The sequence below is a fragment of the Zonotrichia albicollis genome, chromosome 8, assembly GCF_047830755.1.
Source record: "Zonotrichia albicollis isolate bZonAlb1 chromosome 8, bZonAlb1.hap1, whole genome shotgun sequence".
Taxonomy (NCBI): domain Eukaryota; kingdom Metazoa; phylum Chordata; class Aves; order Passeriformes; family Passerellidae; genus Zonotrichia; species Zonotrichia albicollis.
In genome coordinates, this window is record NC_133826.1 from 1367821 (window position 1) to 1392891 (window position 25071).

The window sequence follows — 25071 nt, forward strand, 5'->3', positions numbered from 1 at the left end:
ATCCCATGTGCTCCTTTTGGACAGCTTTTCCAGGGAAGGCTGGGTCCAGCACCCCCAGGATGGGGATTTCAGGGATTCCTTTGTGGAAGGAACACATGATAAATAGTAAGGGAAGATAAGCTTGGGTGAGGTTCTGTGGGATCTCAGCACCTCAGGACTGAGATGCCAAGTCATCGACACCACCCTTGGGGGGCTCGGGAGTCCTGGAATGTTCCAGAAGTGTCTGGTGGCTGGACTTTGATCCTACACAGGAGACGACACCTGTATGAGGATAGGAGGGTTTCACCGGGGTGAATGGTGAAGGGATTGGTTAATTAGAGAGTGAAACACAGGGTTTAGGATTTCTGTACAGGGGGGTTTAGAGAAGTAAGATGGAGGAATTGGGGCGTGTCCTGTCCTTCTTCTTCTTCTTCTTCTCCTCCATCTTCTGTGGTGATGGTGGCACTTTGGGATTGGTCATTACTAAAAGTGCACCGGACAATAAAAATAAAAAGGATTGGGGAGAAATGATAAATATTGTACACGTAACTATGGGTATAAAGATAGGTGGCTCTCCGGAGGGCAGCACAGTGTGCTCATGGCTGGCTGCGGAGCAGAGCTCTGTCGGGCCGAAAGAAAATCTTTTAGATAAACAATTAATAAACATAGAGACCGAAAGAAGAACTGAAGCCTCTTCTCGTCCTTTGATAAGCGGGCTGCCCCAAGGCCACCCCGGGCCTTTCCAGGCCCTCCAAACAGCCGAAAACCGGACATGCAGGGAGGGAGGGAAGGGCAGCTGTTGGTGTGGCAGGGATGGAGATGGGAGAGCAGGAGCTGCTGCTGGCCAGGCTCAGGGGGCCAGGCTGCGGCCCTCAGAGAGCAGCCGTGAGGGACGGCTGCCCTGGCAGTCACACCGCGCCGTCTGCTGCACCTCCGCTGCTCCCACGCCCAATTCGATTACTCTGCTGCTCCGGGAAAGCTGCCTTGGCTGCTGGCTCTGCACAGCTGCCTGCTTTGCTTGGGAGGTGCCTTCCTGTCACTGCCGCTCCGGACTGCATGCCCAGGGATAAGCCCAGGGTTGTGGGAGCACCCCCTTCCTGAAAGGCAGGACAGTGACCCCCACCCCGCACAGCCTCTAGCCAGGAGCGAGCCCCTGCCTGCTCCCAGACAATTTCAGAAAAATTTTTCTCTGCATTTCTGGTTAAATACAAGCCACCAAACCAAAATTCCCATTCTGAAAAGATCTTGGGAAAACCAAGTCAAAATTCCCGTTCTGCAAAGCTCCTGGGGAAAAATCACTGATTTTGAGGGGGTTTTGAGGGGGAACATGGTGTAATCTCGATGATTTTGTTCAAGAATTAAGGTTTTCTGCTCTGCCTGCTCCTGCCAGGATCTTTGGGGCCAGGAGGAGTGTGGCTCATTTTGTCCAGCATCAGATTTCCATGATCCATCTGGGAAAGCTCCCCAGGTTCATTCAGTGAATCCCCCAGCTCCCTGGAAGGGGACATGGGGTGGGAAGGAGCAGCTCCGTCAAACAGGCAGAAGAAATCTGGCTTTGCTTCCTCTGGCCAAAGGGCACCCTGAGAGCAGAGCTGCTGCAAACCCTCCCGGGCTGAGCACTGCAGGCAGCCCTTGGCTGAACTCTGAACCTCGTTGTGCAGGAAATAACGAGAGTTCACAGAGATAAATGCTGGTGGGGACAGGATTCCACCCTGGAAACTGCTCCAGGGCCCTCCCAGTGTCTCACCTCAGAGTGCCTTGGGTTGGGAGGGATCTCAAAGCCCATCCAGTGCCATGGCAGGGACACCTCCCACTGTCCCAGGCTGCTCCCAGCCCTGTCCAGCCCAGCCTGGGACATTCCAGGGATCCAGGAGTAGCAACAGCTGCTCTGGGAATCCTGTGCCTCATAGGGAACAATTCCTTCCCAGTGTCTAAGAGTGAGTGCTCTGATCTAGGCTACTAGCGCACACTAATAACAATAATAAACATTTACGTAAATATTTGTGCTCGTAGGAGAAAGGGAAATCCGTGCTTGTATCACCAGGGTATGAAGAGCCCAGTCCTGCCTTCAGACAAAGGTGAGACATCCGCTGGGAGAGTGTCTGGGAGGGAGCAAAAGGGAGGAAAAACAAGAGATCCCCTCTTGCTGGGCCTTTATCCCGCCCCTGGTGGAGAGTAAAAATAAATGTTTAATAGAGGAAACACAAAGTTCAGTTAGTTCATTAACGCTGGCTAATTAAGCTCTCGGTTAGGAGGGAATGGTGGGAAGCTGCTGCTGCTTTAGCCCACGAGAGGGCAACGCTTCCCTGGCTGGTGGCCACACTCGGGAAAACCGGATTCCTGGGTTTTTAACTGGGAATCGAACGAGGAATTCCTTCCCTTCTTACAGTCTTCCTAAAGGTTTTGCTTGTTTTTTTTTTTTTTCATTGGGGCACAATGCAGGACAAGGTCCTCCTGTGCATCCCTGCTCTCCCAGCTGGAATGGCAATCGAGAGGAGCCGGCCAGGCTGGTGATCCCATCTCCTCTCCCATAAAAGCTGCTCAGGAGACAGGCTGGAGCCGGGGCAGCCTGGCAGTGCCAGGGACAGCAACATCGTGTAAAACCATGGAAAAGAACGAGGAGAGAGAGGTTTTCCTGGTGCTCTCAGAGCGGGGATGCTCCATAGGGACGTACTCTGGGCAGAGGGATAGGGATGAGTGCAGCATCTTCCCCAGTTTTCCTGGAATTTTGTAGAATCCCAGCCTGTGAGGGACCTTAAAGCCCATCCCATTCCATGGCAGGGACACCTTCCACTATCCCAGGCTGCTCCAAGCCCTGTCCAACCTGTCCTTGGGCACTTCCAGGGATGGAGCAGCCTCATTTTCCCTGGACAATCCTGCCTCTCCACCCTCATCTCTCAACTCTTCTCCTTCCTGCATCTCCCATGCAGCAGCCCGCATTTAAATTTCAACCCACACCCTCCCCTCCCTCTGCAGACAAATGAATTCCCAGGTGATCAAAGCCCCACAAGCACGGGCACGCCGGGCTCGTCCGGGCAGCAGACAAGTTTTTGCAAATACCACATCTGCCCCTCCCTGACTCCCAAAATTCCCAAATCCTCCATCCCGCCAGCAACCCGGGAAAAAGAGCGTGGCCACGCCCACCATTCTCCTGGCCCCGCCCATCCCCGCATGGCCCCTCCCCGCCCCGTTCGGGGCGGGGCGGGGCCACGCGGGGATGGGCGGGGCCGATGTGGATGGAGGCGGGGCTTGGCTCGGTGGGCGTGGCCTCCGCTCCCGCTCCGGTCGCCCGTGGAGACACCGGGAGCGGCGCTCGGTGAGTACCGGGATCGCCCGGGACAGGGGGGTTCCCACCGGGAACAGCGAGCCCCGCCATCCGGGACAGCCCGCCCGGCCCCGCAGGGGCAGCGCGGAGCGCCGGCCCGGCCCCTGCGGCCGCGGGGCCTGGCGGGGCGGGCCGGGCCCGAGCGGTGCCTGGCGGCTTTTGGGGTGGGTCTGGAGTTTTTTGTGGGGTTTTTTAAGCGGTTTTTGGTTGTGCTGAAGGTGGGTTCCCGGCGGGTGTGGTGTGGTTCAACAAGTGGCGCGGGAGTGAGGGAAAAGCTGCTTAATTGTGCAAAAATTTGTGTGCTTAATTAGGCGAAAATAATCCTAAAATAGGCAAATTTTTTTCTTCCTTTCCTTCTCCTTCCCGCCTCCTTCCCTGCTGACCTTCCCCGTGGCACCGATGGACGCCCAGAGCTGGCGGCTCCGACTCCACGGGGGCCGCCCCAGCTTTCAGCTAAATCCTATAAATTTCCCCGCTTTTAGCATTCCCAACCCGTGGGTTTTCCTTGGGATCACGGAGCTGTGCCTGGCGGAGGAAGTTTCCCACGTGCGGGGAGTTGTGGGCTGAGTGTGGGAAGGAGGTTAATTAGTGGGAAGCGTCATTATTCCAGGAGGTTTCGTGTTGATACTGCGATTACACACCCTGTTGCAGTAATAGGTTTGCTCGGAATCATGGAATTGCAGAACATCCTGAGCTGGAAGGGACCCACACGGATCGTCGAGCTCAACTCTTGGAAGTTTTTAGTTCCTTTAGTAACTTTAAAATTGAGATTCTCTACTGCAAGCTGGAATTCTTTACTTTTTTGGGAGTGGAGAGCAAAGAGGGTTGTGTATATTGTGGTTTTAGCCCGGTGTTTTTAGGAAGGAGCTGTGTCAGGAGGGGTTTAGGGTGGATTTTGGGAAAGGTTCTTCCTGCAGGGGATGGTGGGCACTGCCCAGATCCCCTGGGAATGCCAGGGCTCAGTGTGACATTCTGGGGTCGTCCTGTGCAGGCCCAGGAGCTGGACCTGATGATCCTCATGGGTCCCTTCCAGCTCAGGATATTCCGTGGTTCTGTGGCTTAATTAGTGTGGCAATTGGAAAGTGGCAAAATGGAATTATCCGGGGTTTTAATTGGCTCGGAACCCCCAGGATCAGGGGCACTTTGACTTGGGTGTGTTTCTGTGGGTGTGAATTGGTTCAGAAATTCTGGATTGGCGCGGTTCTGGGAGTGGAGGGTAGGCAGTGGCAGGATTTTGTGCTGCTTGGTGCCACTAAATGAGCTTGAGGGATTAGAGTGGAGTTAATGACTCCTCAGTCCCGTATTCCACCCCGGCTGGCATGCACCACAGAGATTTGGGGTCTCTCTAATCAAGGAGCAATCAGTTCCAGAGAGGAACAGTGATGCTCTGGTGCTGGGGCGAGCTCTTTCCATAATCACCCAGCTGGTGGGGGATTTTTCCTTGAAAGATTAAATTCTCCTCTTGCCCTGGAGGAGTTTCTTGGGCTCCCAGGCAGCAGAACAGCTGATCTCTCATGTCTCACTGGTGTTAAATCAAATTATTGAGTTGTGCTGTAGGTTTTATTTCAAATATAATGTGATAACTTCTATAAGTACTGAAAGTTCTTAAGGTTTTAGGTTCTGTTGCTGAAAAGACTCGGAATATTTGAACCAGATTCATGTGGAGTTCTCTGTAGCGGGGCCTGGGGTGACACAGTAGAATTACTGAATCCCAAATGGTTTGGGTTGGAAGGGACCTCAAATTCCACCCAGTGCCACCCCTGCTATGGCAGGGACACCTCCCACTGTCCCCAAATGTCCAACCTGGCCTTGGGTACTGCCAGGGATCCAGGGGCAGCCACAGCAAATCTGGGAATTCTCTTCCCACCCTGCCAGGGAGCAATTCCCAATGTCCCATCCAGCCCTGCCCTCTGGCAATGGGAGCCTTCCCCTGTGTTAAAAATCCCTATTTAAAAATCCCTCTCCCTCCTTTTTCTGTGGCTCCACCGTCCCTGCAGGAGCTGCTGGGAGATGCTGAACACGACATTCTGGCCTGGGAAGGTGCTCATTCCCTGGCCCCAGCTCCCAAACCCCGTGTGTCCCTGTGTGGCCGTGCTCTGTTGTGAAAGCAGGCCCTCGTTGCTGCACAGCTCCATGCTCAGCCCCAGGAAGGCCCAGCCTTTGCCTTTGTGCCCTTTGCCGGAGCAGAGATCGCGGCAGGGGCGGGGGGAAGCGCTTCCAAAGGTTTGCGGTTATCAGGGAAGCACAGCACAGCCCTGGCCCAGGCACAGAGCCGGCTTCCTGGGAGGATTGAGTTGCTGCAACTCCCTCTGTGCTTGCACAAACGCTGTGGCCTGGCACAGAAATCCCCCTGAGCAGGGCAGGACTGGGAGTGGAGCCCCGTTAACTGGGATGGAACACCCCCGGTGCCTGAAAGTCATCATGGACTCGGTTTTTTTGGGAAATGGGAGCTGCAGATGTGTGGCGGCTCCTGGGATTGCTGCTCTGCTGGAGTTGTGCAGCTGCTTGGTGAATTTTGCACTTTGGGGCTTGTTTTTATAAATCCCTGCACTCAGCGTTGGGAGCTCTTGGTCCCTCATCATTTCTGCTCCCAGGAATCACCTGGGGGGAGTTTGGAACGGTGAGGCTGCACTGGCGCCATGAAAAAAGGAAAGCTGGAAAAAAAGCAGAAAGTTTCCATTCTGTGTTTTGCAAGGACTGATGAGAAAGAGCAGAGGCTGTGACAGCAGTGCTCAGGGGTGTGCTGGGATTCCCCATGGGATTTTGGGGAGGGAGGTAGGAGCAGGAGGGTGGGGGGAGCAGAGGGGGTACCCATGGGAGGTGGGATGTGGTGGGGTCCATCCAGCCTCTGGAGAGACACGTGGCTCTGGGGATCCAGCATTCCTGACTGGAGATCCAGCACTCCCAGGGGATCCAGCACTCCCTGGAGATCCAGCAATCCCAGGGGATCCAGCATTCCTGACTGGAGATCCAGCATTCCTGACTGGAGATCCAGCACTCCCAGGGGATCCAGCATTCCCAGGGAATCCAGCAATCCTTACTGGGGAGCTGCTGAGCCCCTTCCAGCCAGGTGTCCCTGGGGAGGAGAGGATGCACTCCTGGATGTTGTGCTGACACCCCTGCAGAGAGAGGAAGGACCTGGAGCTGCTGGAGGGGGTCCAGAGGAGGCACCAGGATGGTGCCAGGGATGGAGCAGCTCTGCTGGGAGGAAAGGCTGGGAGAGCTGGGAATGTTCACCTGGAGAGGAGAAGCTTTGGGGTGAGCTCAGTGTGGCCTGGAGGAGCTGGAGAGAGACTGTGGACAGGGATGGAGGGACAGGAAAGGGGGAATGGCTGCCAGAGGGCAGGGATGGATGGGATACTGGGAATTGGGAATTGTTCCCTGTGAGGGTGGGCAGGCCCTGACACAGAATTCCCAGATTTGCTGTGGCTGCCCCTGGATCCCTGGCAGTGCCCAAGGCCAGGCTGGACACTGGGGCTGGAGCAGCCTGGGACAGTGGGAGCTGTCCCTGACCTGGCAAGGGAACAGAACAAGATCTTACAGGTCCCTTCCAACCCCAGCCATTTGGGATTCTATGGAAGCTGGGGCCTGGGGTTCAGTGTGCCCCAAATCCCAGCTCCCTGGCTGGGGCTGGATCCCAGCTTTGGGATGTTCCTGGACACCAGCAGCTGAGTATTTTTAGTTGTGTTCCTTTGAATATTTGGTAAAACAGGCAATGTGTTTATATTCAGCTTCCTGTGTCCGTATCAGCGTCTTGGCATGTGCTGCAGTTCCAGGGGGAGGAGGGAAAGGGAAGAAAGTGTGTTGTGAGGGTTATTTGTGCTGCAGCAGCTGAGGCTGCTGGGATCAGCTCCTTGTTTAAACACTGGCCTCAGCTCAGGCTGAGCCAGCCCTGCTCCCCTTTGTTTACCCCCTTTCTCTTCCCATCCCGCTCCCATGGATTTCCAGTCGTGCTGTGCAGGGACAGGTGAGTTTCTGGCACCCTTTGCTGTGGGTGTTTGATCTAAGCCCTGCTGCCCTGCTCTGAGGAGCCCTGCCTGTGCAGGGGCTGTTCTCCTGCCTCTCCTGAGCTTTGGAGGTGGAAAAGCCCCTCTCAGCCCTGCTGGGAAGGGAGCAGCCTGCACTCCCAGCCTGCATTCCCAGCCTGCTCCCTGATCCAGCTGCTCTGTGCCATCACCCCTTTGCTCTGCAGAGCCATTCCCTCTGCAGAGCCACTGGCAGCTCATGGGGGAGATTTCATCTGGTGTTCCCATCTAAAGGAGGGTTTTCCTTGTGCCCAGCCACCCCCAGAGCCCGTAACCAGGAGCTTTCCTGGTGCTGTAAGCTGAGGAGGGAACATTCTCCCTCCCAGTTTCCAGCAGAATTCCAGGGGGATGTCCTGGGACCCTACCCTTGCTGCTGTAGAAACATAGGGCAGGTTTGGATGGGATATTAGGGATAAATTCCTCCCTGTGAGGGTGGGCAGCCCTGGCACAGGTGCCCAGATTTGCTGTGGCTGCCCCTGGATCCCTGGCAGTGCCCAAGGCCAGGCTGGACATTGGGGGACAGTGGGAGGTGTCCCTGCCATGGCAGGGGCTGGAATGAGGTGAGCTTTGATCTCCCAACCCAACCCAGTCTGTCATTCTGTGGTTGCTGTGAATAATTCCGAGCAGATCCCAAATTACATTTTCAGCTGTTTGTAGCTTCAAGCCCCCTCCCAAGGGGAGGGTTTTTGGTCTGAGCTTGGAGCTGGGATGAGCAGAAAGTGTCGCTGACTCCTGTGGGACAGGGACCATCCTTTTGCCAGCTGAATCTGGTTCCCATTGCAAGGGATTCCTCCTGCAGAGCAGGGATGCTGCAGCTGCAGCTGGAACTGCTGCAGAGCAGGAGACGCTGGCTGGTGCTGCCAGCCTTGGCCACAGGGACTGGGGCCCATCCAGCCGTGGAATTTCCTCAGCCCACGTGCCCTTCCCTGATTTATTCCTTCCCCAGCACTGAGTGGAGGCTTTTGCAGGGGGTGCATTACTGCAGCCTCAAACTATGCCAGCAATGCTGCCTTTGTTGGGTTCATGAGTGGCTTGGTAGGAGCTGTGATTAGGCAGGAGCAGCAGCCCCAGGAGCTGGATTCAGTTCTCAGGTGAACTGGAGAGGGGCTTGGGCTGCTCATCCCTGCAGCTCTCTCCCAGCCCAAACCATTCCTGCTTCTTGTGGCTGTGTTTGCTTCCCCCTCAGGGTGCACAAGCCAATTTAAAAACTCTTCTTGTTTTTCCCTGGCAGTGTCCAGGGGCTGTGAGCAGGTTGGGATGTCGCACAGATAAGCAGAGGAGCAGCTTTTCCATTCCAGCGTTGATTCTGTGCAGCAGTCACACGTCCCCGCAGGAGGTTACGTGTCACATTTATTTATTTTGGTTTCCTTGCTGGATGTGGACAGGACAAGCCTGGCACAGGGACAAGGACTGTGGCAAGGCAGGCTGTCCTTAGCACAATTTATTTTCCTCCTCCACACAGTGATTAGAGCAGCACTTGTTAAAAGTGTGATCCCGTTTCCAGCACGGGAAGTGGGGTGTGATTGTAATGGGAACGCTGCCCGTGCTGCCTGCTGCAATCTGAAATGCAGGGAACTCTCAGAACCTTGGGCCTGTGAGCCAAAGCTTGGAATTAAACCCACGATTTGGTCTGAGACCTTGGGAAAGGCTCCTAAACGGAGGTGCCAGAAGCGAGAATGTGGATTTATAGTTTAAAGCAGAGACATGTTAGCTAAATAAAAGAAGTTCAGAGTTTTAGAGTTTGATAGAAAAAGTAAAAGTAATTACAGAAGTAAACAAAGAGTTTAGAATGCAGCACTGTAAGTTTGTGTGCCATAACATGATTGGCTAAAAGAGCTTACACTGTAGCATGAGTCCATAAAACAAAATATTTAAAGATTGAGTCAAAACATAAATATCCGTGTTGGCAGTGTTTTATTAGTCAATAACTCCTTAAAAAGCCTTATAACTAAGGGTCTTGAGACCTTCTAAACCATGTTGTAATGATAAGAGCCAAATTCCCCCTTCCTGCCTATGCACAAGACAAGGAAAACAAACCACATCATCCAAAACAATTCAAAACTCCTGTCTCTAATTCCTCCTAAAATTCCCCAAAGTAAATTACCACAGCTGCCTCCTCGCTCAGGGCCGTCCCTGGGGAATTTCAGGTGGGGTTTTGCCTCCTCCTTCCCTGGGAATGAGGGCAGGGATGGCTGTGGTGGGCACGGAGCAGCCCAGGGCTGGGTGCCAGGGCTGCAGCAGCGCTGGCAGTGCAGGCTGGATCCATGCCAAAGGCTGAAATCCCGGATCTGGCCGTGCCCTGGCTGTGCCAGCTCAGGAAGTGCCTCTGGTCCCAGTTCCACGCTTAAAGATCAAATCAAAGCCATCAATATGGGATACCTGCGCTGGGAATGCCAGGGAGGGTGCCAGGGGCATTGCCAGCCCCTGGTGGGTTGGGAGCTGCTGGAGCCTGGCACAGAGCTGGGTGAGGCTGCAGGGATTGAGCAGCACAGCACAGCCAGCAGGGTGAAGGGAAGGGTGATTTTATTTATAAATCCTCTCCCTGCTCCAGCTCTCCCCCAGCTCCCATCACCTGATGGCTCCAACACCCTCAGGGGCTGGGGTTGGAGAGGAGAAGGATGCAGGAGAGCTCAGAGCCCTGCCAGGGCCTGAAGGGATGTGAGGGCTGAGAGAATTGCAGGTTTCTCTGGGCGTGCAAGGCCTGCACAGGGAATGTGAGCTCTCAGATTTACACTGAGCACTGATTGACACCCAGCTGTGAGGACACATCACTGCAGGCTGACAGCTCCAGGGCCAAAGGAATCCTGGAATGGTGGAAGGGACCTTAAATCCTATCCAGTCCCACTCCCTGCCTTGGGCAGGGACACCTTCCACTATCCCAGGCTGCTCCAGGTTTAAGGTGGATTTTCCAATCTCAAAATATTGTTTTTGTGATTAGCATTATGCCACAAGTGCCAACTCCCCCCCCAGCTTTGGCTTCCTTGAGCAGTGAAATCCTTATAACTTTGATTTTATTCTTGTTTCAGGATCATTACACCGATAAAATCAAGGCAAGCTGGACAGGGAGCAGGTCTGCCTATGTAGGTGAGTTTCCAGTCCACTCTGGTTCTTTTATTTCATGCAAAACACAAAGCAGCATGACAGGTCCCAAACCCTGGTGATTTAATTTTATTCTGGAGCAGAACAAATATAAAGTCCTTGGCAGGACTGCTGACACTTTTCACCTCATTATTTTAACTGCCTGACTGCTTTTGGGTTGGATTCAGGGGGCAGGAAAACCTGCTTTTCCCACAGAAATTAAGCTTTTCCTTGTTTATTCCCCTGACTAGGGGGAATTTCTTACCAGCCTGCAAATCTTCATCACTTGTGGCTTTGCTGTGCTACACGTGTTTTGTTTGACCATCAAAAAACGCAAATTATTCTATATTCCCCCCCATCCTTAAAAACAGGCACCTGGATAAATTCCTGCAGCCAAGGAGGAGCTGAAATCCTTCCCACCTCCCCAATTGCTGGAGCTGAGCCCCGTGGGGCTCTCCCAGAGCATCCCAGGCTTTATCTGTGCCAGACAAAGAATCTGCTGAAGGTCACAGAGCCTGGGGCCAGGCTGCAGCTGCCAGCACAGCCCTCTCCTGCTCTGCAGCCTGATTTTCATGCAGCTCAAAAGTCTCTTTGCAAATGTCTCTTTGGAGTTTTCCCTCCTTTCCCCTGTGGGGAGGAGCAGGGACCTTCTGTGCCCTGCAGTTCATTGCCTTCTCCAGTGTCTCGAAAATAACACTGCTCAGATGTTTTTTCAAAGTAACCTTGATCTAAAAAGTCGCTTTTTGTGTGTGCTGAAGGTACAAAAAGTGAAGTCAGGAGGAATGCAGAGGAAAGCAAAAGTAGGTTTTTTCCTCTGCTCCTCTCCCAGAATGTGCACTGGGTTTGACAGAATCCCACAGTGGGGGCTGCAGCCCAGTTTGATCAGCAGGATGGTGCTGGAATAACTTAAAAAGGGAAGGCCATGGAGGAGCACAGCCTTAATTAAACACCCAGAACACCAAGTCCAATTGAAGATCTTGGGAGTTGTCTGTTTCCTTTCATTTCACATCATTAAGGGTTTTAATCCCCAATTAAGACACTGGCAGCATTATTTATAATTTAAAAAAAAAGGATCTCTAGTGTAAAATCTCTCAGTACTCTCAAGTGTAAATTCTCTGAAGGAGGAAACATCACGAATGGATGTTCTGTGCTTTAGGGGGCTTTCATTCTGTGTTTGCAGTGCCAGCACCCTGTGCAAACCAGGTGGATCTGCCACAATTCCCAATTCTCATCCAGCCTCTGTCCAGGAGGGGATGGCAGCAGAGCTGGGCCTTTTCTGCTGCAAAATTGGCTTTGAAATCTGAGCTGCCTGAGCTCCCCCAGCCCCTCCAGCTGTGCTGCACCCCAATCCTCCCCAAAACCTCTGCAGGTCCTGCAGCTGCCAGAGGCTGCAGCTTTCCTTTGCCAGAGGTGAGCCCTGGGGCAGGATCTTGTTTAGGGAGGATCTTCCTTTCTTTCACCAAACCTAAACTTTTTCTAGTGCATATAAGATATTTGTGCCTGTAAATCTCACCTGAATCCTGCTTAAAAATCCAGTCCTGCTAAAAAATCCAGCCCTTCTCACCTGCTCAAGCAGGGAGCTGCTGCTCACACCTTGGTTTGGGGTAGGTGTGGAAAAATCCTCCTTGCCTGTGATGGGAGCAGGGAGGTCATGGGTGCCCCCTGTGGGCAAAAAAAACATTTTTCCTGGGGAGTTTGCACTGTGGGTGTTGTGCTCAGTCTGCAAAGGGCAGGAGTGGCTCGGGGTGCTCCCAGAAATCTGTGGAATTTGTCTCTCCATTTGTCTCTGTGCTCCTTGTGTGGGGAGTAAGGATCATGAAATTCCAGAATTTGGTTGGGAGGGACCTCAAAGCCCATCCAATGCTCCCAGAAATCTGTGGAATACTGCACCACTTGTCTCTCTGCTCCTTGTGTGGGGAATAAGGATCGTGAAATTCCAGAATCTGGGATAGGAGGGACCTCAAAGCCTACCCAGTGCTCCCAGAAATCTGTGGAATACTGCACCACTTGTCTCTCTGCTCCTTGTGTGGGGAATAAGGATCATGAAATTCCAGAATTTGGGATGGGAGGGCCCTCAAAGCCCATCCAGTGCTCCCAGAAATCTGTGGAATACTGCACCACTTGTCTCTCTGCTCCTTGTGTGGGGAATAAGGATCATGAAATTCCAGAATTTGGTTGGGAGGGCCCTCAAAGCCCATCCAATGCTCCCAGAAATCTGTGGAATACTGCACCACTTGTCTCTCTGCTCCTTGTGTGGGGAATAAGGATCATGGAATTCCAGAATCTGGGATGGGAGGGACCTCAAAGCCCATCCAGTGTCACCCCTGCCATGGGCAGGGCCACCTCCCCATCCCAGGCTGCTCCATCATGGCCTTGGACCCTTCTGGGGATGGGACAAAAGCACCATTAGAAGAGAGTGGACCCAAAAGCATCTGGAATCCCTGCTTTGCTCCACCCTCAGTGTCCTGTTTTCCTGCTGCCCAGCTCCATTTCCATTCTCTGTGGCAGGAGGAGAAGGCTCCAGCCCCGGAGCTTCCACTGGGTGTCAGCACGGCCCCGCTCAGAGCCCTGGGCTCTCCCCTGGGCTGCGGGCAGGAGGAACCAGGCTGGCAGCATGGCCGGGGCAGGGATGGGCTGCTGGGCTGGAATTCCTGCTCCCTCCCTTCCCTCCTTGCCCAGCAGGAGCGCTGGGACGTGCCTGCCTGCTCCCAGTGCTCCCAGTGCTCCCAGTGCTCCCAGTGAAGGTGCCAGTGGGGATGGGATGGCACCCAGCCTTCCCAGAGGTGCTGCAGGCACACAGCTCAGGCTGCTCCCCTCCACACAGCCCTTCCACTCCTTTTCACCCTGAATAATCATCCGTTCTTCCCAAGTGCTTTCCAAGGTCCTTGGGCCTGCCAGGGCAGGGCAGCTCCTTGCTGGGGAGATGCAGCAGCTCCATTTGGGTTTCAGGAGGGCAGGGGCACCCCTGGGTGCTCCTTTGTCGCTCCTGCAGGGCTGTCGGGGGCTCTGTGCCTCTCCCGGCCCACCTGGGTTCCTTGTTCCAGGTGCTGCTGTGCTTGGGGGGTGCAGGACCAGGGGGACACCTCAGCTCCCACTGCGCCCCCAAATCCTCTGCAGCACTGGGGCTGGAGGCAGAGCCAGGCACACTGAGGTTCCTCCAGCACATTCTTCCACTGGAGGCCTGAAAAATCAGAGATCAAAACTGGGGAATGGCTCAATTGCCCAGAGTTGGTGCTGCTGCTGCCGTGGAGTTGTTTCAGCTGTTGCTGTGGCCGGTTGTGCTCCCGTGCCTGCTCAGAGCTGAGCTGTTCATTCCTGCCCCCACCTTCAGTGCCAGCCGTGGCCTCCTGCCTTGGACTGGGAGCACTTCCAGGTTCTGCAGGTCCTGACAAAGCCCGAGCTCCCAAGGTGTTCGGTTTTCGGCTGTTTGAAGGGCCTGGAAAGGCCCGGGGTGGCCTTGGGGCAGCCCGCGTATCGAAGGACGAGAAGAGGCTTCAGTTCTTTTCTCGGTCTCGGTGTTTATTAATTGTTTATCTAAAAGATTTTCTCTCGGCCCGACAGAGCTCTGCTCAGCAGCCAGCCATGAGCACACTCCCTGCCCTCCGGGCGGTCACCTATCTTTATACCCATAGTTACGTGTACAATATTTATCATTTTTCTCCAATACCTTTCACCCTTATTGCCCAGTGCACTTTTAGTAATGACCAATCCCAAAGTGCCACCATCACCACAGAAGATGGAGGAGAAGAAGAAGAAAAAGAAGGACAGGACACGCCCCAATTCCTCCATCTTACTTCTCTAAACCCCCCTGTACAGAAATCCTAAACCCTGTGTTTCACCCTCTAATTAACCAATCCCTTCACCATTCACCCCGGTGAAACCCTCCTGTCCTCATACAGGTGTCGTCTCCTGTGTAGGATCAAAGTCCAGCCACCAGACACTTCTGGAACATTCCAGGACTCCCGAGCCCCTCAAGGGTGGTCTCGGTGACACCTCAGTGCTGAGGTGCTGAGATCCCACACCAAGGGTGCCCTGTAGGAAAACCAACCCCGGCATTCAAGTCCTGACCGGCCCCTGCAGGGCTCCTGGGAAGGGACCAGAGCACCCTGAGACCAGGGCAGCCTCACCCCGCTCCTGCCTGCCCCTGCAGGGGCCAGCACAGCCCCTGCCATCACCCCCTGCTCCTGCCACCCCTCCAGGGGCCGCTGGGGCTCCTTCTCCCTGTTTCCATAAGGATTTCCCTCAGCTTGGTGCCGCTCCCTGCATCCCCTCTTCCTCCTCCCAACACCTTCCTGCCCGACAAATCCCTGCATTATTTTATTCCTTTTATTCCTGTGAGCTCTGGGGGGTGTGAGCTGCTACAAGGGGCAGCTGGATTTGGGGTTTTGCTGGTGTTGTTACCAAATTGTTTGCAGGGTGCCAGCTGAAAGCAGCGGGATGAGAGCATGCCAGGGAGGAAGGACTGACAACCAGAGCCTGTGTCAGTGTGGTGACAAAGCAGACCCAGCTCCAAAGTCTCCCAGCAAACAGCAGGGAGGTTGCAGGACTGGGAATGGTGTCACTGGGAGACCTGCAGCACTCGTGGTGGAATTACTGAAACAAACTCAGGGCTGGGAACGAGCTGGGAGCAGCAGCTCTGAGCTTGTCCAGCTGCTTGTTTCCCTCTTTTCCCCCCATTCCTGTGTATTTTAGACAAGCGGGATCATTCCCAGGGTGGAGATTGTTTCTGGTTTATCAGGCAGCAGCATCCAAACATTTCCGGGCTGGAGCTGCTCCAGCCTGGATTCCATGGAGCAGCTCCATGGATTCCCAGGGACCTGCAGGGTGTGCAGGGCCAGTGGGACATTGGGAACACCCCGTGTCCTTTTCCTGCCCTTTCCCGGGCGAGTTTGGCATGTCCATCCTCCTTCCCACCCTGCCCAGCCGGGCTCCAGTGGCTCTGCAAAGGGAGAGCCCTTTGGAACCTGCATTTGCAGGTCAGCTGTAACTTTAGATCCCTGCTGGCAGCCCTGGAAAACAAACCAGGGGCTGGAAAACAAACCAGGGGCAGGAAAACCAGGGGCAGGAAAACCAGGGGCTGGCAGGGTGCTACACTTGGAGGTGCTGATGTTGTCACTGGTGTTGGTTTGTGTTTCGCCCAGCCTGCTCTGTTGATCCAAATTCTGAGTTATTCACCTCAAAACCTGCTTTATTTCAAAGAAGCAGTTACAAGACACCTCTGAGGGTCTGTCCTGCCCCAGCCAGGCTCTGCTGCTCCAGTAGGAGCTGGCTGGGTGTAACTGGAGCAAACTGGGAGCTGAGTTCCAGGCAGAGCTGCTGGGATTTCCAGCAGATCCCCAGCCCTGCCTTAGCAGGGCTGATTTAATTACCTTTCCCTCAGCAGGTGCCTCACAAGTCCTGGATCTGAGAGAGTAAATAAGACAGTCCAGAGTTTAATTATCCCGCTGGAGCTGGGCTCTGGCAGGCAGCCCAGGCGGATCTGGGGATCTGCTGCATGGCAACCTCATTACCCAGAGCCTGGGGAAAGAAATGGGGCAAGGCCTGGAAAAAAGGGCTGTTCCCTGCAAGAGGGGCAGCTCCAGCTGGCTGCAGGTGTTTTGAGCCAGGAAAAAGTGCAGGTGTGGCTGCAGGAGGTGCACTGCAAGTTTCCTGTGCTTTTTGCTTTCCCTGGCAGTGTGTGGCTGGTGGGAATCCTCCTGTGCAGTTTGCAGTGGGTGAATGAGAAATAAACCCTTCCCTGGTGTGGGATCTCAGCCCCTCAGCACTGAGGTGTCACCGAGACCACCCTTGGGGGGCTCGGGAGTCCTGGAATGTTCCAGAAGTGTCTGGTGGCTGGACTTTGATCCTACACAGGAGACGACACCTGTATGAGGACAGGAGGGTTTCACCGGGGTGAATGGTGAAGGGATCAGTTAATTAGAGGGTGAGACACAGGGTTTAGGATTTCTGTACAGGGGGGTTTAGAGAAGTAAGATGGAGGAATTGGGGCGTGTCCTGTCCTTCTTCTTCTTCTTCTTCTCCTCCATCTTCTGTGGTGATGGTGGCACTTTGGGATTGGTCATTACTGAAAGTGCACCGGACAATAAGAATAAAAAGGATTGGGGAAAAATGATAAATATTGTACACGTAACTTTGGGTATAAAGATAGGTGACTGTCCGGAGGGAGGGGAGTGTGCTCATGGCTGGCTGCTGAGCAGAGCTCTGTCGGGCCGAGAGAAAATCTTTTAGATAAACAATTAATAAACATAAAGACCGAAAGAAGAACTGAAGCCTCTTCTCGTCCTTTGATACGCGGGCTGCCCCAAGGCCACCCCGGGCCTTTCCAGGCCCTTCAAACAGCCGAAAACCGAACACCCTGGCAGGGTGGGCAGGCCTGGCACAGGTGCCAGAGCAGCTGTGGCTGTCGCTGTGTCCCTGGCAGTGTCCCAGGCCAGGCTGGGTGGGTTTGGAGCCCCTGGGACAGCGGGAGGTGGCCCTGCCATGGCAGGGTGGTGGTGCCAGGGAGGCTGCTGTGGCTCTGATCCTCTGTCTGCTTTTAGGCTCTGAGTCAGAGGCAGGGGAGCGTTGCAGCCGTGCCTGCAGCTGCTCTGGGCTTTGGGAATCTCTGTGCCCACCAGCCCAGGCCCTGCTCTGCTGTGTCACAGCCAGGGGACCCAGCTTGTCACCAGTGTCCCCACAGGGAACCCCTCCTGCCTGAGTCCCAGCAGGAAATCCTGCAGTGCTTTGGGCTGGAAAGGAGCTGCAATCCCACCCAGTGCCAGGACAGGGACACCTCCCACTGTCCCAGGTGGCTCCAAGCCCTGTCCAGCCTGGCCTGGATCACCAGCCACATTTTGGTTTAGGTGGTGAACAGAAAAACATGTTGAAAATTCATTTTTTTGGTGCATTTAGCACAGAAGGAGGAGCTGGGACACCCCAGAGATCCCAAGGGAAGGTTTTGGGATGGGGGAGGCTCCCAGGGCTGCCTGCTGAGCACCAGGGATCATCTCCTAGAAATCAGAGCTGTGCCCTCTCCAAATGAGAGCTCCTTTCTTCAGGGAGCAGCTTCTTCTCCTGGCAGATCCTCCTGGCCCAGCAAACCCTGCCCAGGGCTCTGAACCCCATCCTGCAGAATTCTGGCACCTCCAGTTCAATCTGGGGTGCCCTGGGAGAAATCCCATGGCTGCAGCCCGGATCCATTGCCAGGAGCTGGGAAGGAAAACAGATTTATGGGCAGCTGACCTAGTTGCTGTAAATCTCCCTGCAGAAGAGGTTTAGTAATCTTAGGAGGGCTATTAAAGCTCCTGTTTGTTTGGAGATGGGCAAACGCAGCAATTTAATTTTCAAATCTTACGGTTTGGCTTGTTTTGGTTTGGTTTGTTTTTTTTTTCCAAGCATCTCATTTATTAACAAAGCTAAGCAGCTGGGAAAATAAGCACTGGAACTTTCCTAAGGAGGTCAGTCCATGTAGGGTGGGAAGGGATCCAGAGAATCCAACAGCTCCAGGGGCAAAAGGGAATTTGGGGCTCGGAGGGAAGGCTGAGTGTGGCCTTTCCTCAGTTAAATGAGAGGATAATGGGTTATCTTCTAATTCTGCAACTTTTTTAACCTTTTTTTTTAAAAAAGTACTAAAATGAGAGGAATCAGCAGCTCCTGAGCTGTGCTCTCAGAGCTGCATTTGTTACTGGACAAAAACGAATTGCTGTGTGTTGGGTTTTTCACACTGCAGGTTTTGAATGTTGTGAGGGGAAGCTGCAGGGGCTGGGTGGGACTTTGGGCTCCATTTGTGGTGGATTTGTGCTTTGTGTCCACGTGAAACAGCTCCTTGTTATCCCAGAGAGGGGTTTGGGGCTCTGTGGGCAGGGTTCCTGTGGAGCCCAGCAGTGCCTGTTGGAGTTTCCTGCTGGGAAAATTCATTTTTGATCTCAAGGAGAGCTGCAGAGGGACTGGGGATGGAGGGACAGCACCCAGGGAATGGCTGCCAGAGGGCAGGGCTGGACAGGACATTGGGAATTGGGAATTGTTCCTGGGGATGGGCTGGGATGGAATTCCCAGAGCTGGATCCCTGGCAGTGCCCAAGGCCAGGGTTTGGAGCACCCATGGATCTGCAGGGGGATCTGTTTCACTGCAGGAAATGAGTTTTTAGTGGCACCCAACCTGAGGAGTGACTGTGCCTCCCCCAGCGTTCCTGCCCTGAGCTTTCCCAAGGAATGTCCCCTGCCAACAGGAGCAGGAAAATGCTGCTGCCAGCCTGCTGGGCTGGCACTGGGGAGCAGCCCTGCTGCCAGGCTGGGTCAGGGAAACCTGAGCCTGCAAAGGGCACGGGGCTGGCTGGGGGCACACACACAAATATATAAATTTATTTATATAATTATTATTTATTTATTAATAGTATTTATTAATATTAATATTAATATTAATATTAATATTAATATTAATATTAATATTAATATTAATATTAATTATAGTTATTAGTACTATTTATTAATTATAACTTAATAATCATTAATTAGCTATTAATATTTATTAATAATAACTAATATATTATAGTAAAAACAATAAATAATAAATAATAGTGAATAATAATAATAATAAATAATAAAATTTATTGTTAATAAATGATAATAAATTGATCCACTTCTTGTAGGTAATACCCCACCCAATATCCCCTGTGGCATAAGTGTGTCCCCCTCGGACACACAGGAGCTGTCACACACCTGAGGGGCTCACACACTGCTCCCCTCATCTCCTGGAGCTGGGCAAAGCCAGCAGGGCCCTGCTGGGACACAGGACAGGGACACGGGCAGGGCTGGGCTGGAGCTTCCTGCAGACATGGGTCATTTGGAATCCCACACTGGTTTGGTTGGGAGAGGACTCAGAGCCCACTCTGTGCCACCCCTGGCATAGCAGGGACACCTCACACTGTGCCAGGCTGCTCCAAACCCCGTCCAGCCTGGCCTGGGACACTCAGGACTAAGGTGGAGAACCAGCCAGGGGTGCTGGGCTCAGCCTGTGCCAGGGATGTTGTTTCTGTCAGCATGGGTGGCATTTCCATCAGCCAGGGGTGGCATTTCCATCAGCCAGGGGTGGCATTTCTATCAGTGTGGATGGCATTTCTATCAGCCAGGGGTGGCATTTCTGTCAGCCAGGGGTGGCATTTCCATCAGCCAGGGGTGGCATTTCTATCAGTGTGGATGGCATTTCCATCAGCCAGGGGTGGCATTTCTATCAGTGTGGATGGCATTTCCATCAGCCAGGGGTGGCATTTCTATCAGTGTGGATGGCATTTCTATCAGCAGGGATGGCATTTCCATCAGCCAGGGGTGGCATTTCTATCAGCAGGGATGGCATTTCCATCAGCCAGGGGTGGCATTTCCATCAGCCAGGGGTGGTGTTTGTCCCCAGAAATGTTCCCCAGCCCTGGCACAGCTGAGTCCCCATCCCTGGAGGGATTTCAACCCCTGTGGATGTGGCACTTGGGGACACAGGGCAGGGGTGGCCTTGGCAGTGCTGGGCATGGTTGGACTGGATGGTCTGATATTCCAGCCCCAATATCCTGTGGTTCCACCCTGGCTCACTCCTCCTTTCACTCTGCAGGGCTCAGGAGCTTGTCCCTGTCCTGGGGCAGCTCCCAGGGATGTTGTGGCTTTCCAGAACCCCCTGGAAGCCCAGGGGAAGCTGCACAGGCGGGATCCAGTGGCCCAAGCTGTGCCACAGCCTCAGAAACCTGCACAGTGTGGGAAATGAATTTGTGGGAATTGTCAAACATATAAAACAGTCAGCTTCTGATGGTGTGAATTGTAACATCTGTGTTGTCTCAGCCTTCTCGTGAGACTGGAAATGGAATAAAAGTTTTTACCCCACCTCTCAGCTGCCCCGTCTCTGGGTCAGAAAGGGCCTAACCTGAGAGCTCAGTGCCTTTCTGTGCAGTGTGTTTTACCTCAGAGCTGTTTTTTGGCTGATTGCTCCTGTTGGATGCCACAATCACCACGTTTAAACCCCCTTTTTGCAGCGTGTGTGGTGGGTGCCTGTGCGTAGCAGCAGTTGCTGCAATAACAACCCCCGTGTTTCCCTGCAGAGCTCCCCTGCCCCTCTGAAAATGTCAGGCAAAACAGCCACCACGAGCAACAACATCGCCCAGGCCCGCAGGACCGTGCAGCAGCTGCGCATCGAGGCCTCCATCGAGAGGATAAAGGTGAGCTCGGGGGTTCTTCCTCCTCCTCATCCTCCTCCTCGTCCTCCTCCTCCTCCTCCTCGTCCTCCTCCTCCTCCTCCTCTTCCTCCTCGTCCTCCTCCTCCTCCTCGTCCTCCTCGTCCTCGTCCTCCTCATCCTCCTCCTCGTCCTCCTCCTCCTCCTCGTCCTCCTCGTCCTCCTCCTCCTCGTCCTCCTCCTCCTCCTCGTCCTCGTCCTCCTCCTCCTCCTCCTCCTCCTCCTCGTCCTCCTCCTCCTCCTCCTCCTCCTCCTCCTCCTCGTCCTCCTCCTCCTCGTCCTCGTCCTCCTCATCCTCCTCCTCGTCCTCCTCCTCCTCCTCGTCCTCCTCGTCCTCCTCCTCCTCGTCCTCCTCCTCCTCCTCGTCCTCGTCCTCCTCCTCCTCCTCCTCCTCCTCCTCCTCCTCCTCCTCCTCCTCCTCCTCCTCGTCCTCCTCGTCCTCCTCGTCCTCCTCCTCCTCCTCCTCCTCCTCCTCCTCGTCCTCCTCCTCCTCCTCCTCCTCCTCCTCCTCCTCCTCGTCCTCCTCGTCCTCCTCGTCCTCCTCCTCCTCCTCCTCCTCCTCCTCCTCGTCCTCCTCCTCCTCCTCCTCCTCCTCCTCCTCCTCGTCCTCCTCCTCCTCGTCCTCCTCCTCCTCCTCCTCCTCCTCCTCCTCCTCCTCCTCCTCCTCCTCCTCCTCCTCCTCCTCCTCCTCCTCCTCCTCCTCCTCGTCCTCCTCCTCCTCGTCCTCGTCCTCCTCCTCCTCGTCCTCCTCCTCCTCCTCCTCCTCCTCCTCCTCCTCGCTGCAGGACAGGGACATTGCACAGTGTCTGTGTGGGTCTGGTGTCTTTGTGCACCCACAGCTCAGCGTTCACCTCCTCAAAACTCAAGAATTCCAAATAAATAGCAATAAATAAGAACAAATAATAGTTATTAATAATAATTAAATAAATAATAAATAAATAATAAAAATAAAATTATTAATAAATAATAAATTATAGTAAATAATAATTAATAATATTTCATATTAGTGAATTATACATAATACTAAATAATAAATAATTTAATAATCATAATAATAATATATAAATAATATGAACAAAAATAATATATAAATCTATAAAATCTATAAAATATATAAAATGTATATTTTTAATATATATAGAAATATATATTTACATATATATATTAAAATTATATATAGAATATTTTGTATATTTATAAAGTATATTAATTTTTATAGAAATTTATTTGTATATTATTTATATTATTTATTAATATTAATATTAATGATATTTATTAATAATATTTATTATTATTAATAATAAATAATAGTAAAACAATGAATAATAAATAATAGTGAATAGTAATAATAAATAATAATAATAAATAATAATATTTATTATTAATAAAGGATAATAAATTAATCCACTTCTTGTAGGTAATACCCCACCCAATATCCCCTCTGGCAATAGGAAGCTGTTGCCCCTTGTCCTGTCCCTCGAGGAGAGATGAAAATCCCCCTGGAATTATTTTGAAGCCCTGTGGGAAATGGATGTGTAGAGAAATGTTAAAGTCTGACAGAAGGTTCACATAGTGTGGATTTGTATGTAAAGTTTGAGATAAGAAATGTTGATTTAGAAATGGAATAGGATAGATATTGTTGAGAGAGAAATGGAGCTAGAAAGAAGTTCTAAAGGGTGCTTTTGTAAATAAGACTAGATACTTTGGAGAAATGGAATTATGAAAGATGGACTCACGAGGGGTAATTTGGGACGGTTGGCTTTAAGGTATTTATGGTATGGTCAAAGCTGATCGGTGAAGAAGCGCTTAGGGTGCAGTTAGGAAATGTCAGGTCTGTGATGGCGGTGCTGTGAATCCCTCCTGTTTCCAGAGCCCTGTGGGAGCCAGCTGGGGCCCATCCCTGCCTGGGGTCACAGCAGCCCCAGGGCCCAGGCTGCATCCTCCCCTCACCCCTGGCATCACACCAGCAGGCAGAGCCCTGCAGGGCCAGAGCGTGCCCGGCACCTCTGCCACCCCACGGGGCTCCCTCCCAGCCCTGAGCTCCATTTTGGTGCCATCTCCATATCAAACCCCATTTTGTGCTGATTCCTGAGCCCCATTTTGGTGCCATTCCCATGTCAAACCCCATTTTGTGCTGATTCCCTGTGCCCCATTTTGGTTCCATTTCCTTTGTGCTGATTTCCTGAGCCCCATTTTGGTGCCATTTACATGTCAAACCCCATTTATGCTGATTTCCTGAGCTCCATTTTGGTTCCATCTCCTTATCAAACCCCATTTTTGCTGATTTCCTGAGCCCCATTCTGGTGCCATTTCCTTTGTGCTGATTCCTGAGCCCCATTCTGGTGCCATCTCCATATCAAACCCCATTTTGTGCTGATTTTCTGAGCTCCATTTTGGTGCCATTTCCATGCCAAACCCCATTTTTGCTGATTTCCTGAGCTCCATTTTGGTTCCATCTCCATATCAAACCCCATTTTTGCTGATTTCCTGAGCTCCATTCTGGTGCCATTTCCATGACAAACCCCATTTTTGCTGATTTTCTGAGCCCCATTTTGGTGCCATTTCCATGTCAAACCCCATTTTGTGCTGATTCCTGTGCCCCATTCTGGTGCCATTTCCATGTCAAACCCCATTTGTGCTGATTCCTAAGCCCCATTTTGGTGCCTTTTCCTTTGTGCTGATTTCCTGAGCTCCATTTTGGTGCCATTTCCTTTGTGCTGATTCCCTGAGCCCCATTTTGGTTCCATCTCCATGTCAAACCCCATTTTTGCTGATTTCCTGAGCTTTATTTTGGTTCCATTCCCATATCAAACCCCATTTTTGCCGATCCCTGTGCCCCATTCTGGTGCCATTTCCATGACAAACCCCATTTTTGCTGATTCCTTGAGCCCCATTTTGGTGCCATCTCCATGGCAAACCCCATTTTGTGCTGATTTCCTGAGCCCCATTTTGGTGCCATCTCCATATCAAACCCCATTTTTGCTGATTCCCTGAGCCCCATTCTGGTGCCATTCCCATGTCAAACCCCATTTGTGCTGATTCCTGAGCCCCATTTTGGTGCCATTCCCATGTCAAACCCCAGTTTTGCTGATTTCCTGAGCCCCATTTTGGTGCCATTTCCTTTGTGCTGATTCCTGAGCCCCATTCTGGTGCCATCTCCATGACAAACCCCATTTTTGCTGATTCCCTGTGCCCTGAGCCCCATTTTGGTGCCATTTCCATGTCAAACCCCATTTTTGCCAATCCCTGAGCCCCATTTTGGTGCCATCTCCATATCAAACCCCATTTTTGCCGATCCCTGAGCCCCATTTTGGTTCCATCTCCATATCAAACCCCATTTTTGCTGATTTCCTGTGCCCCATTTTGGTGCCATTTCCTTTGTGCTGATTTCCTGAGCCCCATTTTGGTTCCATCTCCACATCAAACCCCATTTTTGCCGATCCCTGAGCCCCATTTTGGTTCCATCTCCATATCAAACCCCATTTTTGCCCATCCCTGTGCCCTGCAGGTGTCCAAGGCCTCGGCTGACCTGATGCTGTACTGTGAGGAGCACGCCAAGAAGGATCCCCTGCTGATGGGCATCCCAGCCTCCGAGAACCCCTTCAAGGACAAGAAAACCTGCATTTTGTTATAGGGCAGGGGGGCAGCTCCTGCTGCCCAGCCCCTGGGCCAAGCACCACCACTCCCCCAGGTACCTGCACCCCGTGGGCACCCCCTGAGCTCCCCAAGGCGTTCCTGCTGGCCCTGTCCCCCCTTAGGAGCTTTCTGCCTCTCTGTCCTGCCCAAGGGAATGGGGTCCTGGTGCCATTTGCCAACTCCAGCACGACCAAAGTTGCCTGAGCTTTGCAGACAAAGCAGAGCTGTAGAGACCTGATGGAATCACTGGGTTTACATTTTATAAAATTATGGATTTTTTTTTTTTTGTTTTTTTTTTGGTTTTTTTGGGGGGTGATGCCTGGCACCTGTTTGTGCACAGGCACGCTCAAAAGTGCATTTTCTAGCAAAATCTACCTTGCAAAATGATTGTAGCAGCTGCTGGGGAGCTCCAGGGAGCTCTGCCTCAGCCTTCCTCCTGCTGGCCTCTCATCCCAGGGCTTTCAAAGGATAGAGATGGGAATCAGGGATGCTTCCCCTGCTTTCTGTGAGTTGGAAAAGCAGAATTTCCAGCTTGGATTCTGCTGCGTTTTTTTCTCAAAAAAACACCTCTGTTAGTATAAAACACATCCTCAAAGAGATGAGGAAAGAAAGAGAGGCTGGAAGTGCCCTGGCAGAGCTGGAGGAACGCTGCCCTCGCTCCCAATCCCAGCTGGGTTCTGAGCAGGGAGTCACAACTTGACTCATTTTTATAAAAAAATCCATTTTTAAACAGGAAAAATGCCAAATTAGCTCCAGCTTGTGGTTATGCATCTATAATTGAGGGCCTTTCCATCTAGTATATATTTTATATATACACATAATAAAAAAGTCTTTCTCTG

At 52.5% G+C, this 25071-nt stretch overlaps 1 protein-coding gene across 5 annotated transcripts; it reads left to right on the forward strand.

The window, feature by feature from the left end:
• Positions 1–3155: 3155 nt before the first annotated feature.
• GNG12 (G protein subunit gamma 12) lies at positions 3156–25071 on the forward strand. 5 transcript variants are annotated; one of them, XM_074545602.1, is made up of 4 exons: positions 3156–3295; positions 10356–10413; positions 20399–20581; positions 24105–25071. In XM_074545602.1, the coding sequence occupies exons 3-4, from the start codon at positions 20486–20488 to the stop codon at positions 24228–24230; spliced, it is 222 nt and encodes a 73-aa protein (XP_074401703.1). In that variant the 5' UTR covers positions 3156–3295; positions 10356–10413; positions 20399–20485; the 3' UTR covers positions 24231–25071. The 5 variants fall into 5 exon arrangements, with proteins under 5 accessions (XP_074401703.1, XP_074401699.1, XP_074401702.1 ...); XM_074545598.1 differs by having other exon boundaries at positions 20465–20581; XM_074545601.1 differs by lacking the exon at positions 3156–3295 and adding an exon at positions 3325–3468 and having other exon boundaries at positions 20465–20581.

Bases quoted from the DNA above. Each gene is read 5' to 3' on its own strand.
- GNG12 (XM_074545602.1), top strand. From the start codon at position 20,486: ATGTCAGGCAAAACAGCCACCACGAGCAACAACATCGCCCAGGCCCGC. The intron at 20,582-24,104 runs GTGAGCTCGGGG...TGTGCCCTGCAG, and splicing joins CCTCCATCGAGAGGATAAAG to GTGTCCAAGGCCTCGGCTGA.